Source organism: Macaca fascicularis, chromosome 19 (genome assembly GCF_037993035.2).
Source record: "Macaca fascicularis isolate 582-1 chromosome 19, T2T-MFA8v1.1".
Classification (NCBI taxonomy): Eukaryota; Metazoa; Chordata; class Mammalia; order Primates; family Cercopithecidae; genus Macaca; species Macaca fascicularis.
Genome location: NC_088393.1, coordinates 40,707,872 through 40,732,612, shown reverse-complemented (window position 1 = coordinate 40,732,612; position 24,741 = coordinate 40,707,872). Strand labels below are relative to the sequence as shown.

Sequence of the window (24,741 nt, the reverse complement as noted above, 5' to 3'; positions counted from 1 at the left end):
TGGAAGTGACAGTATTTCCTGAGGATCTGTCTCACTGCCTTTCTGGGCAGGGGCTGCACTTCAGGGCTCAGAATCCCGCCAGCTGGCTGGGAGGACCAGGAGAAGGCAGGCTCCTTGGGAAGGGGCACACACCGGGGCTTGCTTAGCCTCCAAGTTCTTTAGCCATAGGCGTCACGGGGGGTCTGGAGGGCTGAGCAACTCAGGCCGTAAAGTTCACTTCGGCTGTGTTCTGACCTAGGCTGATGAAAAGTCAAGAAGCAGCAGTCACACCTAACACAGAGACCAGGTGGTGCACTGACAGGTCTGCAGAGGCAGCTTGGCCACCAGCAAGTCTGGTCTGTACACAGTGGAGTGGCAGTGGCCACTCTTGCACCCAAGCAGGGGCATCACACGCTCTGCTTCCTGTTACCTTCCTAGTCACTCTCCCAGAGGCAAGCATTTATCCCTTTGGGTCATGCTACCTGAGACCTGTGATATAATTATTGATCATGTCACCCTGGACAGATTTCATTCCCCGGATTCTCTGTGGCTTCCTTGTCAGTTTCAGAAGGTAACGTGGTACCCGCTGGGATCGGAGCCATGCACATTGGCCTAGGGTGGTCCCTGTGAGCACCTGTGATAGTCTGTGACTGACTTCTTTCATCTGAACAGTGAAAGCTTTCTGCATCTCAGGGTCATCTTTGAAATTCCTCCTCCTCGTGTACTAGGTCTCCTGGATGTGCTCTGAGGCTGTTAGCTTCCTCTTATGTTGTCCACTTGTGCAGCAGTGAGAAACTCAGGCCCGTCTTCCATTCTCCTGCTGTGACCCCGCACACTCATTCTGCCACTGTTTTCTTGGGTGCATTTTGTGACTTGGTCCCTTCCTGTTTTGGCACAGGCTGCTCCGGTGAGCTGTCCTCACGGATCCTGAGAAAACATGGGCTGGTGGCTTTTTTTAGGTTTCCTCTCATTTTTCACCCAGGAGACCTCCCTGGCTCCTTCTGCACAGCTGGCCAAGAGCTGTCTGATCGACCCCACCAACCATGCGGGGCTCTGCTGAAATTGCTCAGGCCCAGAAGAAAGGGGGAGGAACGGTTTAGGTTGCTTATAGGTTCACTGTGCCAGATGAGCGACCCCAGAGGAGCTGAGGAGGGGGCTATGAGTTGCACCGGGTGGTCCAGGCAGTACCGAGTCACCTTGATGGATGTGGAAGGTGCTTCTCTACAATGGGCCTGCTGCCTGGAGTTGGCTTTGGCCACACCCCCATTTGCTGCCTGTCTTCCCCTGAGACCCCTGTGAGAGTGGACTGCAGCCTCTGGGGGCCTCTGTCCCATCAGGGTCTTGGTTAGGGAGTATGGGGAAACCTTGGGTCTCCACCTCTCATTCTCCAGGAAGAATTTTCTAGCAAGACAAAGGCCAGAGTTTATATACTGGTGGCCTCTGGGCCACATCCAGTACACAAGGCAGTTTCTGTTTGGCCCAGGCAATGGGTATTTTAAAACTTTGTTTTGGTTCATTTAAGTCAACCAAATTTGAAAAATCAGATTTTTTTTTTTTTTTTTTTTTTTGCTTTTCCTGCAAAATCAGAGTAGCTGGTAACCGTGGGCTGGAATTTCCACAGAGCAGCATCATGGTGGTTGCTACGTAGCCTTCGTTCAGGGTGCACACCACAGGCCCCACCATCCCGTCACCTCCCCTGGCACTGAAGCCGACTCTTTTCATGGCTTTCATGCTGTCGGTTCTTTCATAAATGAGAAAGACTTCTCATACCAGCATCTCTACCGAAAGAGAAAAAAAAGATAGTCGGAAGGGTCATGTATTTCAAGAAAAATAGGAGAGCTGCGGGGAAGAAAAAGACTTTTTTTTCTGTTTTGCATGCCGCTGCCTGGCCAGCTTCACTCCTATGGGTGCCTTCAGGCCTCTGGAGCTGGTCCCCCACGCTAAAGGAGCCTTTCCTGTTCTTCCATGACGGAAGGAGCCCGTGGTTGATGGGAGGGTGTGGAGCTGGGCAGGCAGACCAGACGCCCACCTGGGAGGGGCTGTGTCCTGTCTGGTTCTGCCCGTGGGAAGGCGTGGCTCCAAGTCCTGGGCGCATCTAGTGAGGAGCGGCCCGCCGGAGCGGTTGTTTAGGTTTGGCTCCCAGAACAGGCAGACAGTAGTGATTATGCTGCGAGGTTTGGTGCCGGTTTTTAGAAAATCCTCATCCAGACTTATCACCTGCTTCTGCGAAAGACGCTCCCTGCGGGAGTAATTATTCCGGACTGTGAGTTTTTCCCCTCCCAGCTCTGAATTCTATGGATGTCATGAAGGGTTTCATTCAGGAAGGGCTCTCTCCATACCTGCCGGCAGGCACGTCTGCTCTTGAAGCCTGGAGGTAATTTATGATAAAACCAAAGTGGGGGCTCCTCCCCACCCATGTTGGATACTCCAACAGCAGGCTCTGTGTCCTAGGGTTGTGAAGCTGAGTTTGCCTCCTCAAGAACCTCCCACACTAGGCCATCCTCTGCCTTTGTGGTTCAGGCTGAGGGTTTGGACCCTCTGTCTGTGGCGTGGAGGATGGGCAGTGTGAGTCTTCGTGCTTCCTCTGGCAGCTGTCCAGGGGTGAGCCATGGGCCTGGCCACAGCTGCCTCTTCCTTCAGCTGCCCCAGAGTAGGGTGAGAAAGCGTCTTGGGGGTGGCTGAGCAGGAGGGAAACTGGCCTAGCCCCACCCACTCAGCCACCGTCCTCTCGCAGCTCCCTCTGGCTGTGGATTTCCGCTGGCTGCCGTGTTACAGGTTTTGAACAGGCCTGGATGCCCAGGAGCCAGGCTGCTGGTGGGCACAGGCTCCGTCCCATGTCAGTGACAGCCCTCAGGCTTGGGCTGGGCTCCTGCACCTGCAGGAACTTGGCAGGGGGACAGCGAGAGATGCGTCTGGGGTCATTGTCACCGCTGCCCACAGAACCAACCAGCTGCCTTCATGTGAATTCCATCATCTTGTTAGAAAAGCCAGTTTTGTGGAGGCAGCGCCCCAGGGTCCATGAGTCTGCGTCCCTCCTCACCCCCAGCCATCCCGCACTGTTCCCTTGGGGCCACCCTCCATGAGTGTACCGCAAGCCTTGTGGATGCACCTGTGACAGCACTTGGGGTCCCTTCGTTGGTGAGTGGTGGTTGCTGACCTCCATGTCTGCACCTGGGGATAGAGCTCTTTCCATGTCACAACCTTCAGAAGCAGCACTGTGGCACAGGTGGCCCTCCTGGGCATCCTGGCTGGGGTGAAGTGCACCGTAGCTACCTCTCCAGCCCGAGGTGACCGCAGTTGATTGCTGGAGGTCCCTGGCGGTCTAGTCACCCGCACAGCCAATGCCTGGGTGACTGGTTGAGTTGGAGCCTAGCTGGGCTTTGCTGATGCTGTTTTACTTTCTCACTGTCCATCTGAGCAAGAGAAGAGGGACTAGATGCCCTTCGTGGGGCCTGCTGATGGCTATGGAGACAGGTGCATGGGCTGGACGGTGGGAGGCACATCAGAAAGCTGTGGTCCTGGGACCCTATCGGCAGAGGTGACAGAAAGGCCTCGCCCTTGGTGCGGGGTCCTGATGCCCGCTGGGCCCTCCCCTCTGGGTGGTGAGCAGCCGTGGCTGAAAGCATGCCGCTCTTGCAAAAGGGGTCCCAGCTTCAGGGCTGGGGACTGAAGTTCCTCCTGGATGCACTGTGCAAACAGGGGACCCTGCACTCCTGCCAGGCCAGCATGTGACTGTGGGACTCTCGGCCACCCTGTGCTGAGAGGTCGCAGAGGCTTGGGGATGGCACGGGCACCTGGTGCTGCTTGAAGCTGGACAAGTGTCATCATCCCACAGGTGAAAAGACTACAGAGTGTCCACGTGCCCAGGTGGGTCTGGGGCTTAGCAGCCAGGATGACCCGTCCGGTGAGGATGGGGCCAGTGCGTCTCTCCCCAGTGTTGCCTGATTCAGAATAGGCTTTAAGCAGTCCATATATTTTCAGCATGAGCTGGAGTCTTTGAATCATTTATCTTGGCAGCTCTTCTTAAAGCTGGAGAAAGGTGGAAATTCATCTAGGTGCTGAGAAAGGAGCCCGAAAGAAAAAAGTGTCTGGCGGCTGCCGTGATGGGTGGCGTGCCTGGAGATAGTGCTGGTGGCTTCGAGATCAAACAGATGAGAAATGGCTTCCCAGGAAAAACTCGGTGAATTCTAAGTAGGTAATGAGTAGTGACTGTCTTTTGATATATGGCAAGACTTGGCAATCAATCTGTAATGCTTTGAAGAGGAAAAAAATGAATCCTGAACAGGCTGCGGGGTCCGGGTGGTTTGGACCGGCGACCCTTCCTTGGTGGTGGGGGCAGGGGCGGGCAGGCTGGAGGTCGTGGATTTCTCTCTTCTGCCACGGGGAATAATTCAGGCCCCTCCTGATGGGCAGCAGGCTGTGGCCAGAGCTGGCTTGGGGGAAGGGACTTGTCACACCTGTCTTGACGTCCCCTGAGGTCCTGGCTTTGAGCCTGGTGGGACTCGAGTTCAGAGCTCAGGTCTTGGGCAATGCAGGCACCGGTGGTTCACACACTCACTGGTGGTTCACACACTCACTGGTGGATCTGGGGTCCTCTCGTCCACCCTCTGGCCTGAAGGTGCCTGTGTGAGTGTGCTAGGGCTGCCACACAAAAGACCACAGCCCTGGTCGCCCAAGCAACAAAAATGTGTTTTCTCGCCCTTCTGGCGGCTGGAAGTCCAAGATCAAGGCATCGGCAGGGCTGCTACTCTCTGAGGCCTCTCTCCCGGGCTTGCCGCCTTCTTGCCATGTCCTCACGTGGCCTTTCCTCTGTGTGCACGCATCCCTGGGGTCTCTCTCGTGTGCTCAAATGTCCTCATATAAGGACAACAGTCAGAGTGGATTAGTCCTGCCCTAATGGCCTCAGTTTAGCCTAATCACCTCTTTAAAGTGCTGTCTCCAAATAGTCACATTCTGAGGCACTGTAAATTGGGGCTTTGATGTATGAATTTGGAGGGATGCTGTTGAGCTGATTAAAATAGTGCATTTGGTCTCTGGAGAAACCAGGTCTGGTTCCTTATCTTGTTGGTTCATACACGCTGATTCAGCAGCGAGGCAGCGGGCAGCTCAGTGGACATTTCCTGAGCCCTGACCACGTGTCAGCCTCCGGTCTGGGCCCTCTGCATGTGTGTAGTTAAATGAGGGACAAGATCTGTTTAATCCTCGAAGCAACCCTCTGTGTATGGGCATCATTGAGGAGGCTGAGTAACCTCATCCAGCATCACATTGTGGGCTAGAGGGGGAGGCAGGATTTGAACCTTGACGTTGGCCGTGGAGCCTGCATTGCACTTCACCGTGGTGACCTCCGACTTTCTGAAGGGCTGGGCTGGCCTCAGGCTGGACACACAGCCAACATCCCATAGTAGGAGACAGACAAGTGGGAGGATTACGCACGGTGATAAAATGTTGTCCAGGAAAATGGGGTGACCCTTGAGCTGAGGCTGAGAGGGGTGAGGATCTCCAGCACTTGCCACGTGGAGAGAGGCATGGTGGATGGGGCGTGGCAGGTAAGAGAGGAGTGGGCCACACAGCCAGGTCTCCGTGAGACACCAGGTGGGTTCTGGGAGCTGGGGAGTGCCTGGCCCTGCTGGGGCTTGGCTTTGGGGAGTGAGTGGATGGAGGTGGCCGTGGGGAGGACAGTGAGGAGGCTGCCCTGGAGGCAGACTGGTAGGCTTGGCCGTGGGAGTGAGGGGGCTGGAGGGTGAGTTTGAAGGTGAAGCTGAGAGTGCTCACCCATGGATTGAATGCAGAGGGTGAAAGGGGAGGAGGAGAGGCCCTGAGTCCCCCCAACCCAGTGGCATTGAACCAGTGTCTAGACTGAGTCAGGCCCCTCCTGGCATGTGTCCTGCTGTGTGGCCCCTTACCGGGACACAGCCAGGGCTGTGTCAGTTGCTCCCTTTTCCATCCCAGCCTCAGTCACTGTTTCCTGCTTAAACCTCAGCGGCTGTGCCCACAGGCTGTGCTTTTATGAAGTCTATGATTTTGAATGGAGAGAGATCCCCAGGGTGCTGGCGCTGCACTTTCTGTCCCAGCCTGGCTGGGTTCCATGTCCCGGCCTGAGAGTGTGCATGCATGTGTGTGGTGTGTGCCCTTGTTGAACGCGCCCCTCTCCCTGCCTGCCAGAGGACATACAACATATGTGTGTGTGCGCATATGCATGTGATATGTACACCCATTACACTCTTCTCACTCTGCCCACCTGAGGACACTGTGTGTGTGTGTGCGCGCGCATGTACGCACGCTAGTGCATGTGATATGTACACCCATTACACTCTTCTCACCCTGCCCGCCTGAGGACACACGGTGTGTGTGTGTGTGCGCGCGCGCATGTATGCACGCAAGTGCATGTGATATATACACCCATTACACTCTTCTCACCCTACCTGCCTGAGGACACACTATGTGTGTGCTGTGCGCGTGCACATGCGTGTAATGTGTACCCCCATTATGCACACCCGCTCACCCTTCACCTGCCTGTCAGATCAATCCTCTTTCAGCCATTCTTTTTCTCAGCAAACTTTTTTTTTTTTTTGAATAAGAGTTTAAAAGGCTTTTCTTTATTTGGGTTTTCAAAAATTTTCCTATCTTTGAGTTGTTTTTATATTGCTTTCTTTTTAAATTCAAATTCTCAAAGAAATTTGCCATTTATCATGGCAAATGGTATTGTGTGTACAGCAATTATGTTCATGCCTATAAACAGCAATTGTGTAGGAAATAGAATCATAAATAAGCGTATAATCTTGTGAATACATTTAAATGAATAATTTTCGATTTTCTATTTAAATTTTTTTTATTGACTTGTTCAGTCATGTATCAAGAAAGGCAAATTACAATCTCACATTCTCCCCAAAGTGGAAAAGAATCCAAATGTCCACCAACTGCTACACGGATAAATAAAGTGTGGTGTGCAGTCTACCCACACAAGGAAATAGTATTCAGCAGTTTTTAAAATGAAGCACAGGGACATATGACAGAATCGGTAGATCCTGAAAACATGGTGTCCAGTGGCAGAAGTCGGAGAGCCACATGCTGTGTGATTCCATTTGTGCAAAATGTCAAGAACAGGCAGGTCCACAGAGATGGGGCAATGAGCTTCCGGGACCGTGGGGGAGAAAGCAGGGAGGAGTGACTGCAGATGGGTACCGAGTTTCTTTGGTGGGGAATACAAATGTTAGGAAATTGGTTTTGTCAGCAAACATTTGTGATACACCTATGTGCCAGATACTGTTCTAGGCCCTGGGGAGGCAGTGGTAAAGGAAAGGCCCAGCCCCCGTGGAGCACAGTTCTGTGGGGCAAGCCAGTGGACAGCCCCGGTGGACGTTTCCCAAGGCCTGACCACGTGCCAGCCTCTGGTGTGGCCCGGCGTGTGTCTATAATTAAATGACAGGTAAGATCTGTTTAATCCTTGGAGCAACCCTCTGAGTAAAGGGACCATTATTTATTTATTTTTTTAATTTTTATTTTATTTATTTATTTTTTGAGACAGAGTCTCACTCTGTCACCCAGGCTGCAGTGCAATGGCGCGATCTCGGCTCACTGCAACCTCCACCTCCCAGGTTCAAGTGATTCTCCTGCCTCAGCCTCCTGAGTAGCTGGGACTACAGGCGTGTGCCACCATGCCTGGCTGATTTTTTTTTTTTTTTTTTTTTTGTATTTTTAGTAGAGATGGGTTTTCACCGTGTTAACCAGGATGGTCTCGATCTCCTGACCTCATGATCTACCCAACTCAGCCTCCCAAAGTGCTGAGATTATAGGCGTGAGCCACCGCACCCAGCCTTTTTTTTCTTTTCTTTTTTTTGAGACAGAGTCTTACTCTGTCGCCCAGGCTGAAGTGCAATGGAGCAATCTTGGCTCACCGCGACCTCTGCCTCCCGGGTTCAAGAGATTCTCCTGCCTCAACCTCTAAAGTAGCTGGGATTACAGGCGCCCCCGACCCTCCACCATGCCCGGCTAATTTTTCATATTTTTAGTAGAGATGAGGTGTCACCATGTTGGTCAGGCTGGTCTCGAACTCCTGACGTCAGGTGACCCACCCACCTCAGCCTCCCAAAGTGCTGGGATTACAGGCATGAGCCACTGTGCCCGGCCCAGGGACTATTATTAAGCCCCTTTTACACGTGAGGAACAGAGAGGCTGAGTAACCTGTCCAAGGTCACACCACAAGCTAGTGGGGGAGGCCAACTTTGAACCCTGGTCTTTGGCCCCAGAGCCTGTGCTCCATTTTTCCATGGTGACCTATGGTGACCTCTGCCCTACAGAAAGACACCTGCTTCTTCCAACCTGGTAGTGACTGTCTCAGTGCAGGGTACTGGAAAGGCACAGTTGTCTTGCAGAGAAGTTCTAGTTTTAAAATACCCATAAAAAGGACAAATACCTTTTGCATTATGAATTATGATGACAAATAACATATTACCAGTCAGGCCAGCTCTAGTAAGGAAGAAGTTTCTGCCCGATAAAGTGGAAAGAGACTGCCTGGGAAGGGGCTTAGATCCCCCAGCCACCTCTGGGTCAAAGTCGGCCTCAGTTAGGAAGCCAGGGCCATTGCTGCGGCCCCAACACCGTTTTCTCTGTGGCAGAGTCAGGCATACAGCAGGCGCTCATAAATGCTCGCAAGTGAAGAGAAGGAACAGGGCTGCCTCCTACCCTGGTGGTGGGGAAGGAGGACCGGGTGGGCTCCTCACTCAGCCCTCAGGGGATTCAGCCTGGCTGGGCGCAAAGACACGTAGGTCCGAGCAAGGCGGCGGCCTCCCCGGGGCTGTGCACTCTTGCAGGCGGCTGTGTTTCCTGAGGATGTGGTCACCAGTCCCGGTGAGCCCGATAGCCATCGGCAAGTGTTGTGTTGTAATGAGGTGCATGCGGCAACCATTCCCAGGTGGTCCCAGGGCCAGACAAAGGCCAGCCTCACCGTAAGGATGTTAAATGCCAGGGCATGTTTCTGAAGGTGCCATCTCAGGCGGCCTTGGAGAGCCCGGGCTGAGCTCTCTGGGCTTGGTGGAGACAGCAGAACCAGGCTCATCATCCCTTCAGGACCAGACATCATTTCCAGATGCTGTAGGTGGGGCCAGAACCATCTAAACATTACATGTAGGGTTGTCCATTTCAGATGACTCCGATTTGACCATTCAGAGGGTTTGCCTGGAGTATAGCTTGGGTCTCCCAATCCTCTCCCTGCTCCTGGCCAAGCAGGCTGATGGGTGCCCACCATGCACCACCCATCCTGGGAAGGCAGGCTGCCCAAGGACCTGCCCTGGCACCTGGCTGGTGAATGTTCCTTATTTCCAGCCTGCCAGTGCCCCTCACCGGATTACACACATGTGCTGAGTAACGACAGGTGTCAGGACTCTTCTAGGAGCTGAGGAGACACAACAGAAGGAATCCCATCTGTGAAGCTCTAGAGGGGAAATCAACCAAATAAAGAAGTAAAATACATAGTGCATTCAATAGTGACCAGCACTGTGGAAAATAAAAGCGGGGACGGCAGTAGAGGGAGTCCTGGGAGTGATTGGCAGTGTTGAGTAGGATGATGTTGAAAGCCTTGCACAGGGTGGACAGTCAAGTGAGACCCAAAGTGGGTGAGGGACTGAGCCCTGGGGTGTCAGGGAACAGAAACAGCCAGGAGACAGGCAGAAACAGGCAGAGGAGAGGACTGGAGGCAGAAGGTGGGGCCAGAGAGGTGAGGGGCCGAGCAGAGGAGGGCAGCCGAGGGCAGCCATTTGGCTGCTGTCCAAAGCAGAGATGGAGGGGCCAGGTCAGGAGCAGCAAGCCCAGGAGGAGGCTCCTGTAGCTCTGGGGTTGGAGTGGATGGGTAGGTTGTGAAGACGGAGCTAGCCAGCCCATCAGGACTGGGTGTTACGGGAAGAGTCGAGGATGACTCCAAGGGTCTGGATTTGAGCAACCAAAAGGATGGAGCTGCTAGTGAGTGAGGTGGGGAAGACAGGGAGAAGAGTCCAGACCCCTTGTGCCTGGGAAAGTTGAGGGAGCAGAGGGGCGAACAGAAGAGCATCTGGGGAGAGGTTCGGAGGTTCATTTCGAGCCAGGATCACTTGTCCTGCACAGGTCCCAGTGGTTGTCATTTAGAAGGTTTAGAAACGCTTGAGGAAAAGCCAGTGTCAAATCATTATTTAAGAACCTCTCTGGCAGACACTTGGCTCACACCTGTAATCCTAGCACTTTGGGAGTCCAAGGCAGGGAGATCACTTGAGGCCAGTGGTTCGAGCCCAGCCTGGGCAACACAGAAGGACCCCATCTCTACAAAAAAAAAAAGAACCTTTCTTGGAACCCCGCCTTGGAAAGTTTGGTATTTGCTCTAGGGAGTTTTTATAAAAGGCATTGGTCAGCCTCGAGGGTGGCAGCACCCTATAGGTTGTGATCTCATTTAATCACAGGACAGGCTAACAGTTGGGGGTGCCAGCCGCCCCATGTGAGCTGGGGACAGCCTCTTCAGGACGGTGCTGGGCTGTGTGACCCGCAGACACTTGAGGAACCCCCTGTGGTGGTCATCCCTCATTGGGATCCTTCCCACCTGGGGTGTCTCCTTTGCTGAGAGCTCCCAAGGAGCTGAAACAAATCGCCTGGGCCCCAGAGGCATTGCTGAGCAGCCCTGCTGGTCAGAGCAGCTGGGGAGGCTCGATGGGCCTTACAGCCAGCCCACACCAGAGGCCAGCCCGCCCTGGCCTAGGCCCACGCATTCCCAGACCAGTGTGCACAGAGGGAAGGAGTCTTTACATGGACCCGCCTATGCCTGAGGTCCGGCCCCTCTGGGACAGGATCTGCAGGCTCTGGTGCTGCTCCTCAGGGTCCCACCAGAACTCATGGCCACCAATAGCCAGGACCCCTCGGCTCAAGTGCCCAGCCCAGAGGGAGGCAGGGGGCAGGAGGACAGGAGGCACAGGACTCAGGTGCTGCTGGGGCACCTTCAGGGCTATGATGCAGATGAGATGTGCCCAGGTTATGGGAACCCTGTTCATGTCGCACTTTTCCCACCTCGGGGGAAGCATGTGGGGTAAACAGGCAGTGACGTCTCAAGCAGCCCCTCAAACCTCAGCTCCATGTCCTGTCCTCGGGTGGCCACTTGTGCACTGCCAGGGAGGAGAACTGTGCCACTGGCCCATCCTTGAGGACAGGCCCCTGTTTGACTAGAAGGCACGCCACCTGTCCCTTATGTCCCAGCACCTCGGGAGGCTGAGGCGGGTCGATCACTTGAGCTCAGGAGTTCAAGACCAGCCTGGCCAACATGGCAAAACCCCATCTCTACTAAAAATACAAAAATGAGCTGGGTGTGGTGGTGCGTGCCTGTCATCCCAGCTACTCGGGAGGCTGAGGCAGGAGAATTGCTTGAACCTGGGAGGCGGAGGTTGCAGTGAGCCGAGATTGCGCCCCTGCACTCCAGCCTGGGCGACAGAATGAGACTCCATCTCAAAAAAAAAAAAAAACAAAACAAAAAAAGAATGGGCAGAAAGCACTCCTGTGCCCCAGGGTTGCCATTGGTTGGTACTGAGGTGTCACAGTTCTGCTCCGAGGAGGAGAAACAGCCCAGGGAGAATGTTTTCCTCCTGGACAGCTGCCCATGCCAGGGTTGGGCTGTCGGCTTCCAGCAGAACCCTGCCCCCGCCCCCCCATCACCTCAGGGCCACTCCAGTCCTGGGCCTGGCCACCTGGGCAGTGGAAACACTCACCGCTGGCAAGTCCGGGGGCATAGAGTGCTCTGGCGCAGGCCTTGGCGTCAGACCTCATTAAGGCAAAGGGCAGGGGAGAGAGACCCTTGGACCTGCCTCTTCTCTTGATGTCCAGCAGTTGCCATTTTCTGGCAACCACAAGAGTCACCCTGGCCTTGCTCAGAGGAGAGACAACCAGCTGTGTTGGTCTGGGGCCCCCTGTGGGGCAGGATTGTAAAATGGGTGTTGTTTTCCCTGCAGAGCAGGCACAGCCTGTGCCCTGGGAGAACTGCAGGGAGTTGTTCGGGCCCAGCAAGCAGGCGGCTCTCTTCACTCTTGCCCAACTGAGGGTCCATGCAAGAAACCCAGCACCCCGGGTCTGCCCTCTGAGATCCCACCTGGGTTCCTGGACATCCCTGCAGCCTGCATCTGGGCAGGGGGCCAGCTGGTGTGATTGGAGGGCTACTTCCAGGAGCCCAGAAGAACTGCCCGTGGCTCTCCTGAACCAGCTTCTGTTTCACAGTTAGACATTTCACCATGTTGTCCTTCCTGCATTGTTTTTTTCTGTCCCTTTCGCTGGCTTTACTGTGACTTCATTGTTGTTGAAGAGAGAGCCAGGGTGTCAGACTCCATGTGTTATTCAGAGTTTGGACCCTGCCTCTTCCAACAATGAGATTACGTTGTGCCATGAACCGGCGAGGGTTGAGAAAAATGGCCCGAACTGCACAGTCGGGGCGTGCCTTCGGAAATCACTGCCTGAGTCGTTTCTGACACCATCGCTTCCCCCAAGTCTCCTCCTAATGACACCACCTACTTACCTGTGGTGGGCAGTTTGGTTGGATTTATTCCAACGGGCTCTCTGCACTGAGCAGTTGAGAAAGATATTTGTCATCTTGCTATAAAACATCAAACGCATCATGATCTAAACGATTGTGACAGCTGAGAGTTCAACCACAGTCTAAAATTTTAGCATTATTTATGATGCTTAGAGGCTTGGTGCCTACAGTATCTTCTTAATCCAGTCTAAATCTGGAGCGCTGTCTCCCGGGCCTGCCCCCGTGTCTCCCCTGACTGTTAATAACAGCTCCTCCAGGCGCCCTGTCTGCCGACACAAAATCCATCTGAACCCCTGCATCTCATGTGGCTGTTAAAAATTGACGTTTCTATATTGATGCAACTGGCTCCTGCCAAATACTTGGGGACAAATAAAAGTGGCTGAACTTCGAGACAAGCAGAGAACCATTTGTTCATGGAATTGCCAGCCAATTGATGGAGGTAGTTAAACAAGCTATCATTTAGAAGAATCTTGAAAGGAAAAAGTTGACTGTTTTGAGACACTAACATTCAGAGTAGTGTGCAGGGCCAGGCGACACAGCCTTTCCGAGGACTGGAGCCCTGTGGTCGCGGGTGGTGTGTCTCTTCTTCAGGCTTCCAGGCCGTGTTCTCAGAGAGCCCCACTCACTTTGATTCTCCCGTGGCCCCTGGAGCACTGGCTGCTCCGCCTGGTTGCTGCTCCCCTTCCGTGCCAGCTTCTCTGGATTTCCCACTTGTTCTTTCCTCCTCCTCCAGGAAGTCTTTCATCAAACCCTGCGGCTTCTGCCTTGTTGGACTTTAACGCTCTCGTAGTTAAGCAAGATCGCCCTTCTCCCCGTGGACTAGGGGCCTGCCTTGCTAGTGCTGTGAGTGAGGCATCACGTGGCTGGTGCTCCGACCCAGTGAACCAGCCCCAGGGGCCTCTCTTCACACCCAGAGAGCTGGGCGTGCTGGCTCTCTCCGACCGATTCCCTTCCTGGCCCTCCCGGGAGGCAGAGGTGGGCAGTGACCCCAGGAGCACTGACTCAGTTCTGGCTCAGTGCCCGTGAGGTGATTGCTTTAGACCAGCAGCAAGCGTGGGAAGATGGAGGAGGTAATAACATTGATTTTCCCATAAAGGTGGAATTTGTGGTGAGAGGACCTTCCTGGCAGTACCTAACCATCTTCTTCCCCCAGCCCCTCTGCCCCTGCAGGGGGAGTGGGATGGGTCTCTCCGGTGGGGCCTGCTGGGCAGGAACTTGGCTCATAGCCCATGCAACCTTGCAGTCCAGGCAGGACTGGAGCCCTCAGACCAGGCCCATCATGGTGAGGAAGGAGCACCCCTGTACTGGGCCATCGGGAGATGCTGAGGACGGCTCCTGCCTGCCTCCTAGGCAGGGCATGGGGCCTGCTGGGAAGGCTGCCTTGGTGAGTGCCCTCATTCCTTCTCTTCCTCCCACGCTTCTTTCTCTTCTCACTCCTCCTGCTTCTTTTCTTCCCTCTCCCCTCTCCTCCTCCTCTCCTTCCTCTCCTCCTTCTCTCCCTCCTGTCCTCCTCTCCTTCCTCTTTCCTCTGTTCCTCCTCTCCCTCCTCCTCTTTCTCCCTCTCCTTCCTCTTCCTCCATCCTCCTTCTCCTCCTCCCTTATCCCTCCTTTTCTTCCTACTTTCTGCCTCCCACTCCTCTGCTTTCTCCTCTGCTCCTCTAGGCCAAAAGCAGTGCCCTGAAACCAATGTGGGGGCAGAGGTGTCAGAGGGAGCCCTGGGCTGTGCTAACCTCAGACCCATATTCTCCTCCAGCAGCTGCCCGTACCCTTCCCTGCTCACGGCTCCTCCAGCAGCCGCCTGCACCCTTCCTTGCTCACCGTTTCTTGGAAGCAGTGCGCCTCCCCCACGCCCCAACCTTCACCCAGTGTTTACAGCCCTGGGAAGGCCGAAGACCTGCTGAGAGCCTGGAGGGCACCCGCTGGCCTCAGACTCATCTGATCATCCCAGTGACCAATCCGGGGACGCCACGGGAGTGTGGGTTGGGCTGCACAGCCTCTGCCCATGGCCCTGGGAGGTTCTGACCCCCAATCCTGTCGTGATTGAGAACTGAGGGCCATACGAGCATCAGCAGATTCTCACACAGTGCCCAGAGGACAACAGCCAAAGCGTGGCTGTCACTCCCACTTTACAAGCGCAGCACCTGAGACCAGAGAGGTGTACTGCAGGGCCCAGGGACCCCAGCACCAGGGCAGGCCCTGCTGGGACCGAACGAGGGGGTTTGGTTCTGGAGGGGCCGTTGTCCCCAGCTGGACGTGCCCCAGTTGTCCTTCGCTCTGGGCTCGGCACCCCTCACCTCCTGGCACCTGTCCCTGCCGAGGGGCCCAGGCAGCCAGAAATGACAGGGAGGCAGCTGATGAGTCACTCTCTGGGGCCTCAGCCGGGCCTCCAGCTTCTGTTTTCCATCATGTTAATTACATTTATTATTCATCTACTGCTAAAACTGGCTCTGGGTCCTCCATTTTCCAAGCCCTTAGGTTGTGTCCCAGCTGAGGCTCCCTGTGGCTTTGAGTGGGGATCAGACGCCTGCCCAGCCGAGGGGCCTTTGGGTTTGGAAATGAAAACAAAGGATCCCAGCCTGGTGGCTTTTCGGGCAGCCGCGGGTGGCCAGGCCTTTGCTCTCCTCTGCCTGGAGATGCCGGATGGATGAGGGAGCCACAGTCTAGGCTGTGTTCTCTGCTGCCTGTTGCATCCCTCGTCTTCCTCTGGCATCGGATTCAGGCTCACGCTTTGATCTTTCCCGAGTCCCTGGGCATGGAGGCTGCCGTCTACCCGGGTGCCTTCCCTCCAGGCCATCCTCAGGGGTCTGTACCTGCCCCCTCCACCCTCCTCCCCCAACCTTAACATCTGACTGCTGTGTCTCAGGCCTTCACTTCCAGAATAGGGAGGGTCAGGGACCGAGGAGGGCTGGACCACCCGTGTGATGTGCCAGGCTTCTGCTGCTCCACCTGGCTGGGTTCTGGCCATGTTCCCAAGGCCCAGTGACCACCCAAAGGACATGACCTTTCCCAGCTGCTTTGGACACCCTGGGTGGCAGCTTTCTCCCCTGGCTGAATGGGGTTGCATTGTACTGTCCTTCCCTCATTCACAATAAAGTTTCCATTTCTGTAAAGTTCACCCCAAAGACCAAGGGAGGCCACATGTGCCATCATCCCGTGGGGAAGCCTAACGTTAGGAGAACCCTGTTCCTGCCTGCCCTGCCAGGGATGGTGCAGTGAAGGAATGCCCAGTGGCCCCCCCCAGGTCTGCTGAGGTGCCCCGATGCCTCCAGCCTAGGCCCACAAAGTCATGAGCTTCAAAGTTTCTTCTCTGCCAGTGGGGATAAAAAAGCAGAAAACAGATGCTAGAACCATCACTGTTACACAGCTGGCAGTGTCCACACAAAACCAAGCATTCCGTGCCTGGCGCCCCACACTCCCCCTTTGCCTGCCCCATGTGCCCCAGAGACGCACGAGGTAGGGGAGTAGTCTAGAGCTGGGGAGAAGCCAAGCCTGTGTATGGCGAGTGGGTCGACTACGGGTGTCCATACAGGGAGAACTGTCGGGCAGTGAAAACAAGCAGATCGTTGCCGCAGTCAGGGACGTGGACAGCGCTGAAAGTGATGTCCAGCAAAAGAAGCCAGGCTGAGAAAGGCAAGTACCATCCCATGGACGTGAAGTTCCCAACAAGCAACAGAGGAGGAGAGGGGAAGGGAAGGGGCGGTGAGGGAACCCACTAGGAGACAAGAAATGTCCTGGGTCTTCACTCACGGGGCATGCTTGTGAGACGTCATCAGTCTGGATGTTTAAGATGGGTGCAGTTTACTGGCATAGGCATATGTTTTGATAAATAGGCTTGTGCACACACACCAAAATGGCCAAGCGTCGCTCCTGTGGCCAGACTCCGGGCAGAAAGGCTGCGCGTCTCTTGACCTGAGTGGCCCTCCTAACCTGCAGATTTACAGACATCTCCAGAGCTACAGGCCGACACGGTAAAATGACCATTTGCGCGCTTGCAGAATTATTCTGTTGGCCGATGACAGAAAGAAAATGAAAAGTTAAATGCAATTTAGGGAAGTATCGCTTGGGCTGTCTGTTCAGGCCAGGACCTGAATATTGAGTCTATTAGAAGCAATTATAAAAGGGACAGCACTTCTTAATGTTTCTCATTTGACAAGAAGGTTTTTAAATATGGGGCATTAGTTAATAAAAAGACCCCAGGAGCCCATTGTAACATATTACCGAATTCCTAACAGTTCATAGCCACTGAAATAGGTAAAAAGGGGATGTAAAATTAATATATGGTTATTATTAAAATTGCCTTATAAATTAGTTAAGTCCCCTGGAGGTACAGAGTGGCATCATTATTCCAAGAGTGTCTCAAGGGCTTTGGTGTACTCTGTGTGTTTGTGGAGTGGGCGTGCCCCCTTGGCAGGGAGAAGAGAGCTCTGGCAGTTTTAAGGAGAAAACAGCAGCTCACACTGAAAGAGGGGAGAGCCAGCCGTCAGATGGTAGACATTTTATGAAGAAACCTCTTCCTTAGTGAAGTTTCTGGGGAGGCTGGCGCTTTGAGGCATCACCCAGCATGTTCTGTGCCCGAGACCAGTAAGGCCCTGATTGACGTGGGTTGCAATTGATTAGTTACAACATGCAAATGGGTGTGTAGCTCCTGGGGCCCTGGGGACCACTGGCTTGTTCAGGACTGGAGGGATAGAAACAGTTCCCTTAAAGTGTTTTCACTCAAGGGAACCCAGCTGCAGGCAGCATGGTAGTGAGGGAGCCTGTCACTCCAGGCCAGCCACACCCACAAGCTGCTACAGCTGAGGAGGCCGAGGTGCCTCTGGAAGGTGTGTGCACGTGACCCAGGTCATGTCACTGCCACCATCTCCAGGCTGTGGGTACTGGGAGCCCGGAAGCCCCAAGCCTCCACCTTTGCCATGCACTTGTGCCTTTAATTGGGGGATTTCGAAGCTGTGAGTGGAAATCCTTTCAGATCTGAGCTGTTTGCTGAATCCGAGATTTCTGTCCAGGGGGATTTGGCGAACGTAATGTTTTATGCATTCTAGCTGATTTGCCCATACCTGCTGGATCTGTTAACGGCAGCAGGCTCGTTTCCAAGGAACAGCACAGTCCTCCTGGGCAAAGAGGCTTCCTCCTGCTCCCAGGGGAGAGAGCTATCAGGGTTTTTTTTTCAGTGAGAGCATCACAGGGAAATTTGCTTTTTCAGTCAGCCCTTCAGAGCTGCGGGTTCAGCCCTATCTTGTCTGCAGCGGAAGCCTGAACTGTCGGTGTTCCCCCGGGGTGGGGTGGGCTCCGTTTGCTTGGATGGGTGGTCCCCAGGGTGGGGTGCTTCGTGTGTGGAGTGTTTAGCCAGAGGAGACAAGCAAGGCTGTTTTCCAACCAGTCTCTGACTTCTCTAGCTCCCCGTGCAAAAGGGTTACCTCCGTGTACGGACAGAGGTTTTGCCAGTGAATCTGATTCCAGAGAAGGCTAAGCGGGCTCCTGAAGCAGGACTCGGCAGGCATTCTAGGGGCTTGGATTCTTCAGGCTGCATACCAGAGAGCCTTGCTGACAGGGGTTGCTTCCGAACCTGCCGGTGCAGTGGAGCAGCTCAGGAGTTTTGGGTAGAGGAAGGGATAGGGCTGTACTTTCTCCCCAGAGTGGCCTTTACCTGGGAAGAAGTCTCAGCTTCAGCCTATGACTCTTAGACTGGTAATGGTCACTCTGGGTTTAATCTTCCGCCTTTTTTTTTTTTTTTCTTTTTTTTTTGAGATGCTGCCTTTCTCTGTCACCCAGGCTGGAGTGCAGTGGCGCCATGTCAGCTCACTGCAGCCTCCGCCTCCCAGGTTCAAGTGATTCTCCTGCCTCAGCCTCCTGAATAGCTGGGATTACAGGCATTTGCCACCACACCTGGCTAATTTTTGTATTTTTAGTAGAGATGGGGTTTCGCCATACTGGCCAGGCTGGTCTCGAACTCCTGACCTCAGGTGATCCACCCACCTCGGCCTCCCAAAATGCTGGGATTACAGGCGTGAGCCACCGCGCCCTGCCTAATCTTCCCATTTTGATGATGAGGCCAGGAAGCAGGAAAAGAGTGGTCCCTCCACTAGCATTTGCTACCCATCTTCAGGCAGAGATGCTACCAGATGGGTAGTTAATTGGGAGGGGAGTGTCTCCAAGGATGTCCTTCCCAGGCAGAATTTTTCCCCCTGTGGCAAAAAGAAGTAGAAAGTGGGAGATGATGAAGGAAACATGAGAGTGGAATTTCAGATGCTTTGTCTTGGGCGGAATGAAGAGGGGAAATCTTTGCTTAGTTTTCTGTCTTCTCTTGGGGAAATTTCTCGCATGAGTTTTGGGATGATGAAGATGGGCCCCCAGCCCTGGCCTCCAGGGGGGACCTGGACATTCAGACTTTGGGTGATCTCACCCCATGGTAGAGTTTCCTAATAGAGTCAGGGAAGAATTAGGCTTGAATTGCTTTTCTTTTCCTTCCTTCCTTCCTTCCTTCCTTCCTTCCTTCCTTCCTTCCTCCCTCCCTCCCTCCCTCCCTCCTTCCCTCCCTCCCTCCCTCCCTCCCTTCCTCTCTTCCTTCCTCTCTCCCTTCCTCTCTCCATCTCTCCCTTCCTTCACAGGATCTTGCTCTGTTGCCCAGGCTGGAGTGCAGTGGTGCAATCACAGCTCACTGCCTCAACCTCTTGGGCTCAAGCGATCCTCCTTCCTCAGCCTCCCAAAGTGCTAAGCCACAGCGCCTGGCTGGATTGCTTATTTTTTACTTTGTCCACAACAATGGTATACAAAACAGATACACTGTGGTTCCTCCAGCCAGGCTGAAGGTTTTTCAAGGAGCTCTGTGTGGGTGGCAGATGGCGTGCACTTGCGACCTCTGGTGGCAGCTTCCTGGTGTCGTCCTGGGTGGCGGCTGTGCTTGGGGAGTGTGCGCTGTGTGCTCTGGGCAGAACACATCAGGACAAGTAGCCCCGTGGGGCCAGTGGGGCGAGGCTGGGGCAAGGGGAGCAGGTCTTTGACAGGTAGCTTTCATTTCTTCCCAAAAGTATTTTCAAAATGAAAATAGCTTTACTCTGATAAAAAGATACATATGCCAGTAGGAAATCCAGTCAGTACAGAACATTATAAACAAGATAGGAAAAAAACCCTTTGATGCAGAGGCGCACAAAACCTTATTGCTTTAGCAAACAGGCTTCCGGTCTCTCTGGGGCACAGACAGACGGGCTTTGATCTTCTGGGCTCACACTGGGCAGAGTTTGTGCAGCGGAAGTGTCTTCCCGGCAGTGAACTGGGGCACACTGGGGCTGCATCATAATCCACTTACCCAGACTGCCCCCGGAAGCCAGGTGGTTCCCAGTGTGAACGGCATTGCAACCATCAACCCTACCTCGCCGTCTCTCGGGTGTTGAACTGACCGTCTACTTGGGGTAAACTCCTGCAAGTGGAATTGCTGGGAAAATGTTGGTGCCCAAAGCCCAGTGCCATCTAGAAAAGTTGTTCTCCCTTCAAGGCTGGGGCTGGGTTAGTGTCTGGTGAGCAGATACCATGTGCTTCCCGGGGATGTTCTCATTTAATCCCGTAGGGGGAGCAGAGAGGAGTGTAGTATCCTCTCTGCACTGTAGAAACCCCGCAGTGGACAGATGGGTCTTAGAGGAGCCAGGTGGCCTCTCTCCAGAAGCCGTGTTCTCAGCCAGTGTGCAGGACACCCCTCCTCCCAAACCATGAGTGCCGGTGTACCCACCCAGGCCTCAAGATTAATTGTGTTATTTCTGTTATTCACCTGTATCATTCTGATTAGGGAAAAGTAATACCCCATCTTTATTTTTGCTTATTTGATTACTGACGAGCTTAAGCTTCTCTTGTAAGTATTTCTTGGGCATTTATCTTTGTGGGTTGTCCGTCCCTTGCCCAGTTGCAGTGGGGACATTCGTGTGTGACTTATTGCTTTGTAATCGGGCTCTTTGTATTATTGCTCTGTGTGTTGAAAATATTTTTCCCAATTTGATGTACAGAAATTGTAAATATCAGTTGTCACGTTGGTCCTTTCCTGTATAGTTTATGCCTTTGCGAGTCGCTTTTGCTGCTACCTCAGTATAATCCAGTTATCAGCATGCTTTTTCTATCTCTGTAGTCTTATGACTTTCTTTTAAATAATAGTTTTTGCATAATTATGAAATATTTCAGACACTGCTGTGTATAGTTTAATAGAGATCTGTGTTTCTGCATGGTTTCGTTTTTTATATTTAATACGTTAACTGAGCTAAACTGCATTTAAGAATAATATATAAACAAGGATTCTAGCTTTTCTGCCCATGCATAATGACTAAGTGACCTGTTGTCTTTGGAATAATGTCTTTGCCCCCCAATGTAAAATTCCACTTTTGCCGTATTCTAAATCCCCGGGTGTATTAGTCAGTATAGGGTAGCCTTTGGGGCAGTAACAACAGAAACCCAGATCTCAGTGGCTTGGCACAGTAAAGGCTCTTTTCTTGCTCATGCTGCCATCTGTGGCTGGCCCAGTAGCTCTCCTCCAGCAGGGCTGCAGGGCTGCTTCCACTGCCCAACTCTGCCCCCTCTGAGAGGGAAGAGAGAGAACATGGAGAATTCACACCCACTCTTAAAAGCCATGGCCTGGAAGCAGCACGTGTCACTTCGTATTCCTCTTGGAATGAGAGTCAGTCCTATGGTCCCAGCCTAGCTGCAGGGAGGCTAAGATACGTGCCCAGAAAGAGGAAGCAGAGGGAACACAGGGCTAGATCTCCACTCAGGGCAGCCCCTGGGCAGACGGGGTTTCGGCTGCCTGTGGATGTGTGCGCATATGCACGTGTACATGTACGTGTGAATGTTCTCTTTGGATTGTTGGCGTGTTCAAGCCTGCTATTCTTGCCATCCGTTACCCTTTCTTCAGATGTTTACTGAGGACCTACTGTGTGCTCATCACTGTGACCAGCCTTGGGTGTGGGTGACATGGGCCTGCCTCTAGGAGTGCCCTTCAAGACTGGGAGGGAACGGGAGGGTGCCAGGCTGAAAGCTCTGCAGTGTAGGAGTGGGGAGGGGCTCGCGTACAGAGGGCTTTTGGTGTTGAGAGGATGGAGAGGCCCCTTGGGGAACCCAGGGAGATTCCTGGAGAGGGGTATCAATGCCTGGCGTGCGGGTGGTTTTTGCTGGTAACTGGTGATGAGCAGGAGGTGGAGCGTGGACATCATCCTGTCTCCTGAGGGGCAGCAGCTGCCGAGATTCCACTGAAACCCCTATAGCCATGACCTCCTGGTGGGAAGGTGGGCCAGGAGGGGACCTGTTAAAGACTGGCAGGTGGATGAGGGTCAGTGTGGAAGGCGTCTGATAGAAGGTGCTAGAAGTGGGTGGGCTTGGGATGGGTGTTGGTGTGGGTCCTGGAAGAGGGAGCTCGGGGTACGCTGGACAGGTGTATGATACCCGGGCTCCCTGTGGGGACCCAGCGAGGCACATCGGGAAGCCCGGCATCCGTGGGCTTGACTCCCTCTTCCGCATCCTCTGAGCCCTCTTCGGCACTGTGCGAATTTTCTAAATTACAGTGGGTGGCGCTGGTGAGATGCTTCAGAGTGTGTTCAGGGTGGTGAGTAAAGTCAAGGAACTTCCTGGCTCCTGACTATACAGGAGAGGGGCCCAGACCCTCATCACATAACGACCAGTTCTGTCTTCAAGCATGTCTCTTACAGGGTGGGGGCCAGGAGATCGCTACCCAGAGCCGGTGCTTTGCCATGATCAGATTGCCGCCTGCCAGGACGGGGGTACGGGTTACCTATAGGCACTGTCGCTGCTGTTCACACACAGAATTCCTGCTAGCAATCTACTGGCTTTGGGGAGTAGTGTTAGTGTCATAAAGAAAGGATATTTAACTTTGCATCGATAGGCAAAGAATAATTAAGATATAATTAAAAGCACAAATTCTTCTAATTATTGGCCTTGTATAATGTATATTTAAAATCAAGACATCTGTTAAGGCTTCCTTTTGAATATATCCAGAAGCCAAAAGAGGGTAGCATTTTAATTAAAAATGGATTATTTCAAAACCAGTTTAATCATCCTGTCATCCAAAGACTTAGACCTTATTAATTAGCTATTGATAAATAGGTTTAAGCTACCCAAAAGTTGAATTCGCAGGAGTTATTCCTGGCATCCCCCGGTTGGAGGAGTATTTTTTGGGATGTGCCCTGAGTCTCTGGGGTGTCAGCAGCAAAGGTTTAGGACATGTGAGTTGGTTCTTAAATCTCCCCTCCCATCCTCTGTGGAGCCAGAGTGGACATCCTGCTGCAGCTGGGGACCGATGGGGGGCGCCTGGGGCTGTCCCACTTCCCCCACCTCCCACCTCTGTGCCACGAGAGGGTGCTGAGAGCCTGGATGGTGACATCCACACCGAGAGGTCCCCGATGGGGCACAGGTGCAGAACGTGCTAGAAATGCCACGAGCCACGACAGCCTCCGCCTCCCCAGCGCCACGCTTGGAGCACATCCCTGGCCAAGGCACTCCTCTTTTCAGGGCTGATCTCTGTAGGGGCAGCGTGACTGCCACCCCCATTCATCATCTTAAGTAGATAAAGACTTTCAAAGTGATAAATAGCGTTCCTGTTGTTCCTTCAGCCAAGTGTGACTAAAATAACGTTTGGAGTCGTGAGTGAGGATGGAAAGGCTCATTAGAAGAGGGGTTGTCGGCAGTTCACGCTTAACAGCCGGTTCGCTGCCATAAAACACAGCCGCACGTGGTGGAGGGGCCCTGCCCACCTAGGGCCCGCCCAGGCTGGCCCTGCCGGATGGTGTCTGGGCCTCCCTCCATGGCACATTTCGCTGCGTCCTGGGCCTTGTGGTTCCTTGATGCTTGGAAGAACCTTCTCAGGGAGGAGACACCTTTCACAGGCGTCTGTGATCCTCGCTTCCTGCAGGTGCTGGGGATCTGGGGCTGCAGTGACCCGGCCCCTCCTGGTTCCCTCCAGCCTAATGGGGTAACTGAGGTCACCTGCTGCATACTGACCACTGGCTTGGCGCTGCCTCCCAGGTGACCAGGTCCCTGTATCCAGTGTCCTGTGCTCACAGCACCGAGAGTGGCTCTGTGTCCATGTGGACAGACTGCTTCTTCTCTCCTCTCCAGAACCCTCAGCGGAGGGCAGTAGGGAGAGAACTGGGTACTAGACCCCCAGGATGAACTGAGTGAGTTGCAGGGGCTGCCCAGAGCTGGGCCCAGGTGCGACAGTGCTTTAGAAAGGCATTGACAGGAAACAGCACTTTCCAGAGAAAGTTAGATCTGAAACGACACATTTGTGAAGTATTTTCAGATTGTAAGGCTGAAAAAGGAATTTGATGTTTAGAAATAAAGTAGTGCTGGACTCTTTCAACACAAAACAGAAAAATGCCCTAGAGGGAATCCAAAGTAAAGCACTTTCTTTTTCTCGAAGGGGTAACTCGAGGATTCTGTCCTCACTCTACAAGGTGGGATCTGGGTGTCTCCCACTGTTGGCCAGGCTGGAGTGCAGTGGCATGAGACCTGAGATCCTCTGCCAAGCGTGTGCTCCCTAAATATTGAACCTGGGCCGGGCGCAGTGGCTCACACCTGTAATCCCAGGGCTTTGGGAGGCCAAGATGGGAGGATCACTTGAGGCCAGGAGTTCGAGAGCAGCCTGGGCAACATAGTAAGACCCTGTCTCTACAAATATAAACTAAAATGAAATAAATACATTAGCCAGGTGTGGTTGTGCACGCCAGTAGTCCTAGCTACTCAGGAGGCTGAGGCAGGAGGATTGCTTAAGCCCAGGAGTTTGAGGCTGCATCCCGCCACCTGCCATGTGGGCACTTGGGGAGCTTCTGAACCAAAGGCCTTGCCCAAGAACGAAAAACCAGGCTTTTCCTCAAAGAAGTATTAAGGCGGAATCTCCCAGAGTTAGTCATTCCACAGGACACCCTGGCAGTTTCGGTCAAGTTCTTGTCCCACCTCTATTATTATCTGCTTAATCGTTTTCTTTCAATTGACTCATTTTTTTTTTCCTTTAAATATATGTTTTAAGAGGCTTTTTATCCTCGTTATGAATGAAACCCAATCTAATTTGCCATTAACAGATGTTAACGCTTTAAAATAAATACCTAGTGCGTGAAGGAAATATGCTAGTGGAGTACCACATAATGTCATCCCGTGGATGGACTCGTATTGTGCTTTGGGAAATGTGAGCTCAAAGGCAGCCCCTTCCCTCCTTGCCCCTGCTCGCCCCTCCAGAAAGCTCCCTG

At 53.4% G+C, this 24,741-nt stretch overlaps 1 protein-coding gene and 1 long non-coding RNA gene across 4 annotated transcripts in view; both read left to right on the top strand.

Annotated features, from left to right (window-relative positions):
• Positions 1-24,741, top strand: part of PEPD (peptidase D) — a 136,245-nt gene that overhangs the window by 72,962 nt on the left and 38,542 nt on the right. The window contains exon 10 of one of the 3 annotated variants that reach the window (XM_074023080.1): positions 11,934-12,898. The exons of the other annotated variants lie outside the window; for them this stretch is intronic. Coding sequence (XP_073879181.1) covers positions 11,934-12,126 — 193 coding nt within the window. The 3' untranslated portion in view covers positions 12,127-12,898. Of the gene's footprint in view, positions 1-11,933; positions 12,899-24,741 lie in introns of those variants that run through there. 3 annotated transcript variants of the gene reach the window in all.
• On the top strand, positions 13,774-15,623 carry LOC141409077 (uncharacterized). Its single transcript, XR_012427420.1, has 2 exons — positions 13,774-13,892; positions 14,265-15,623. It is a non-coding gene; the product is annotated as an uncharacterized lncRNA (long non-coding RNA).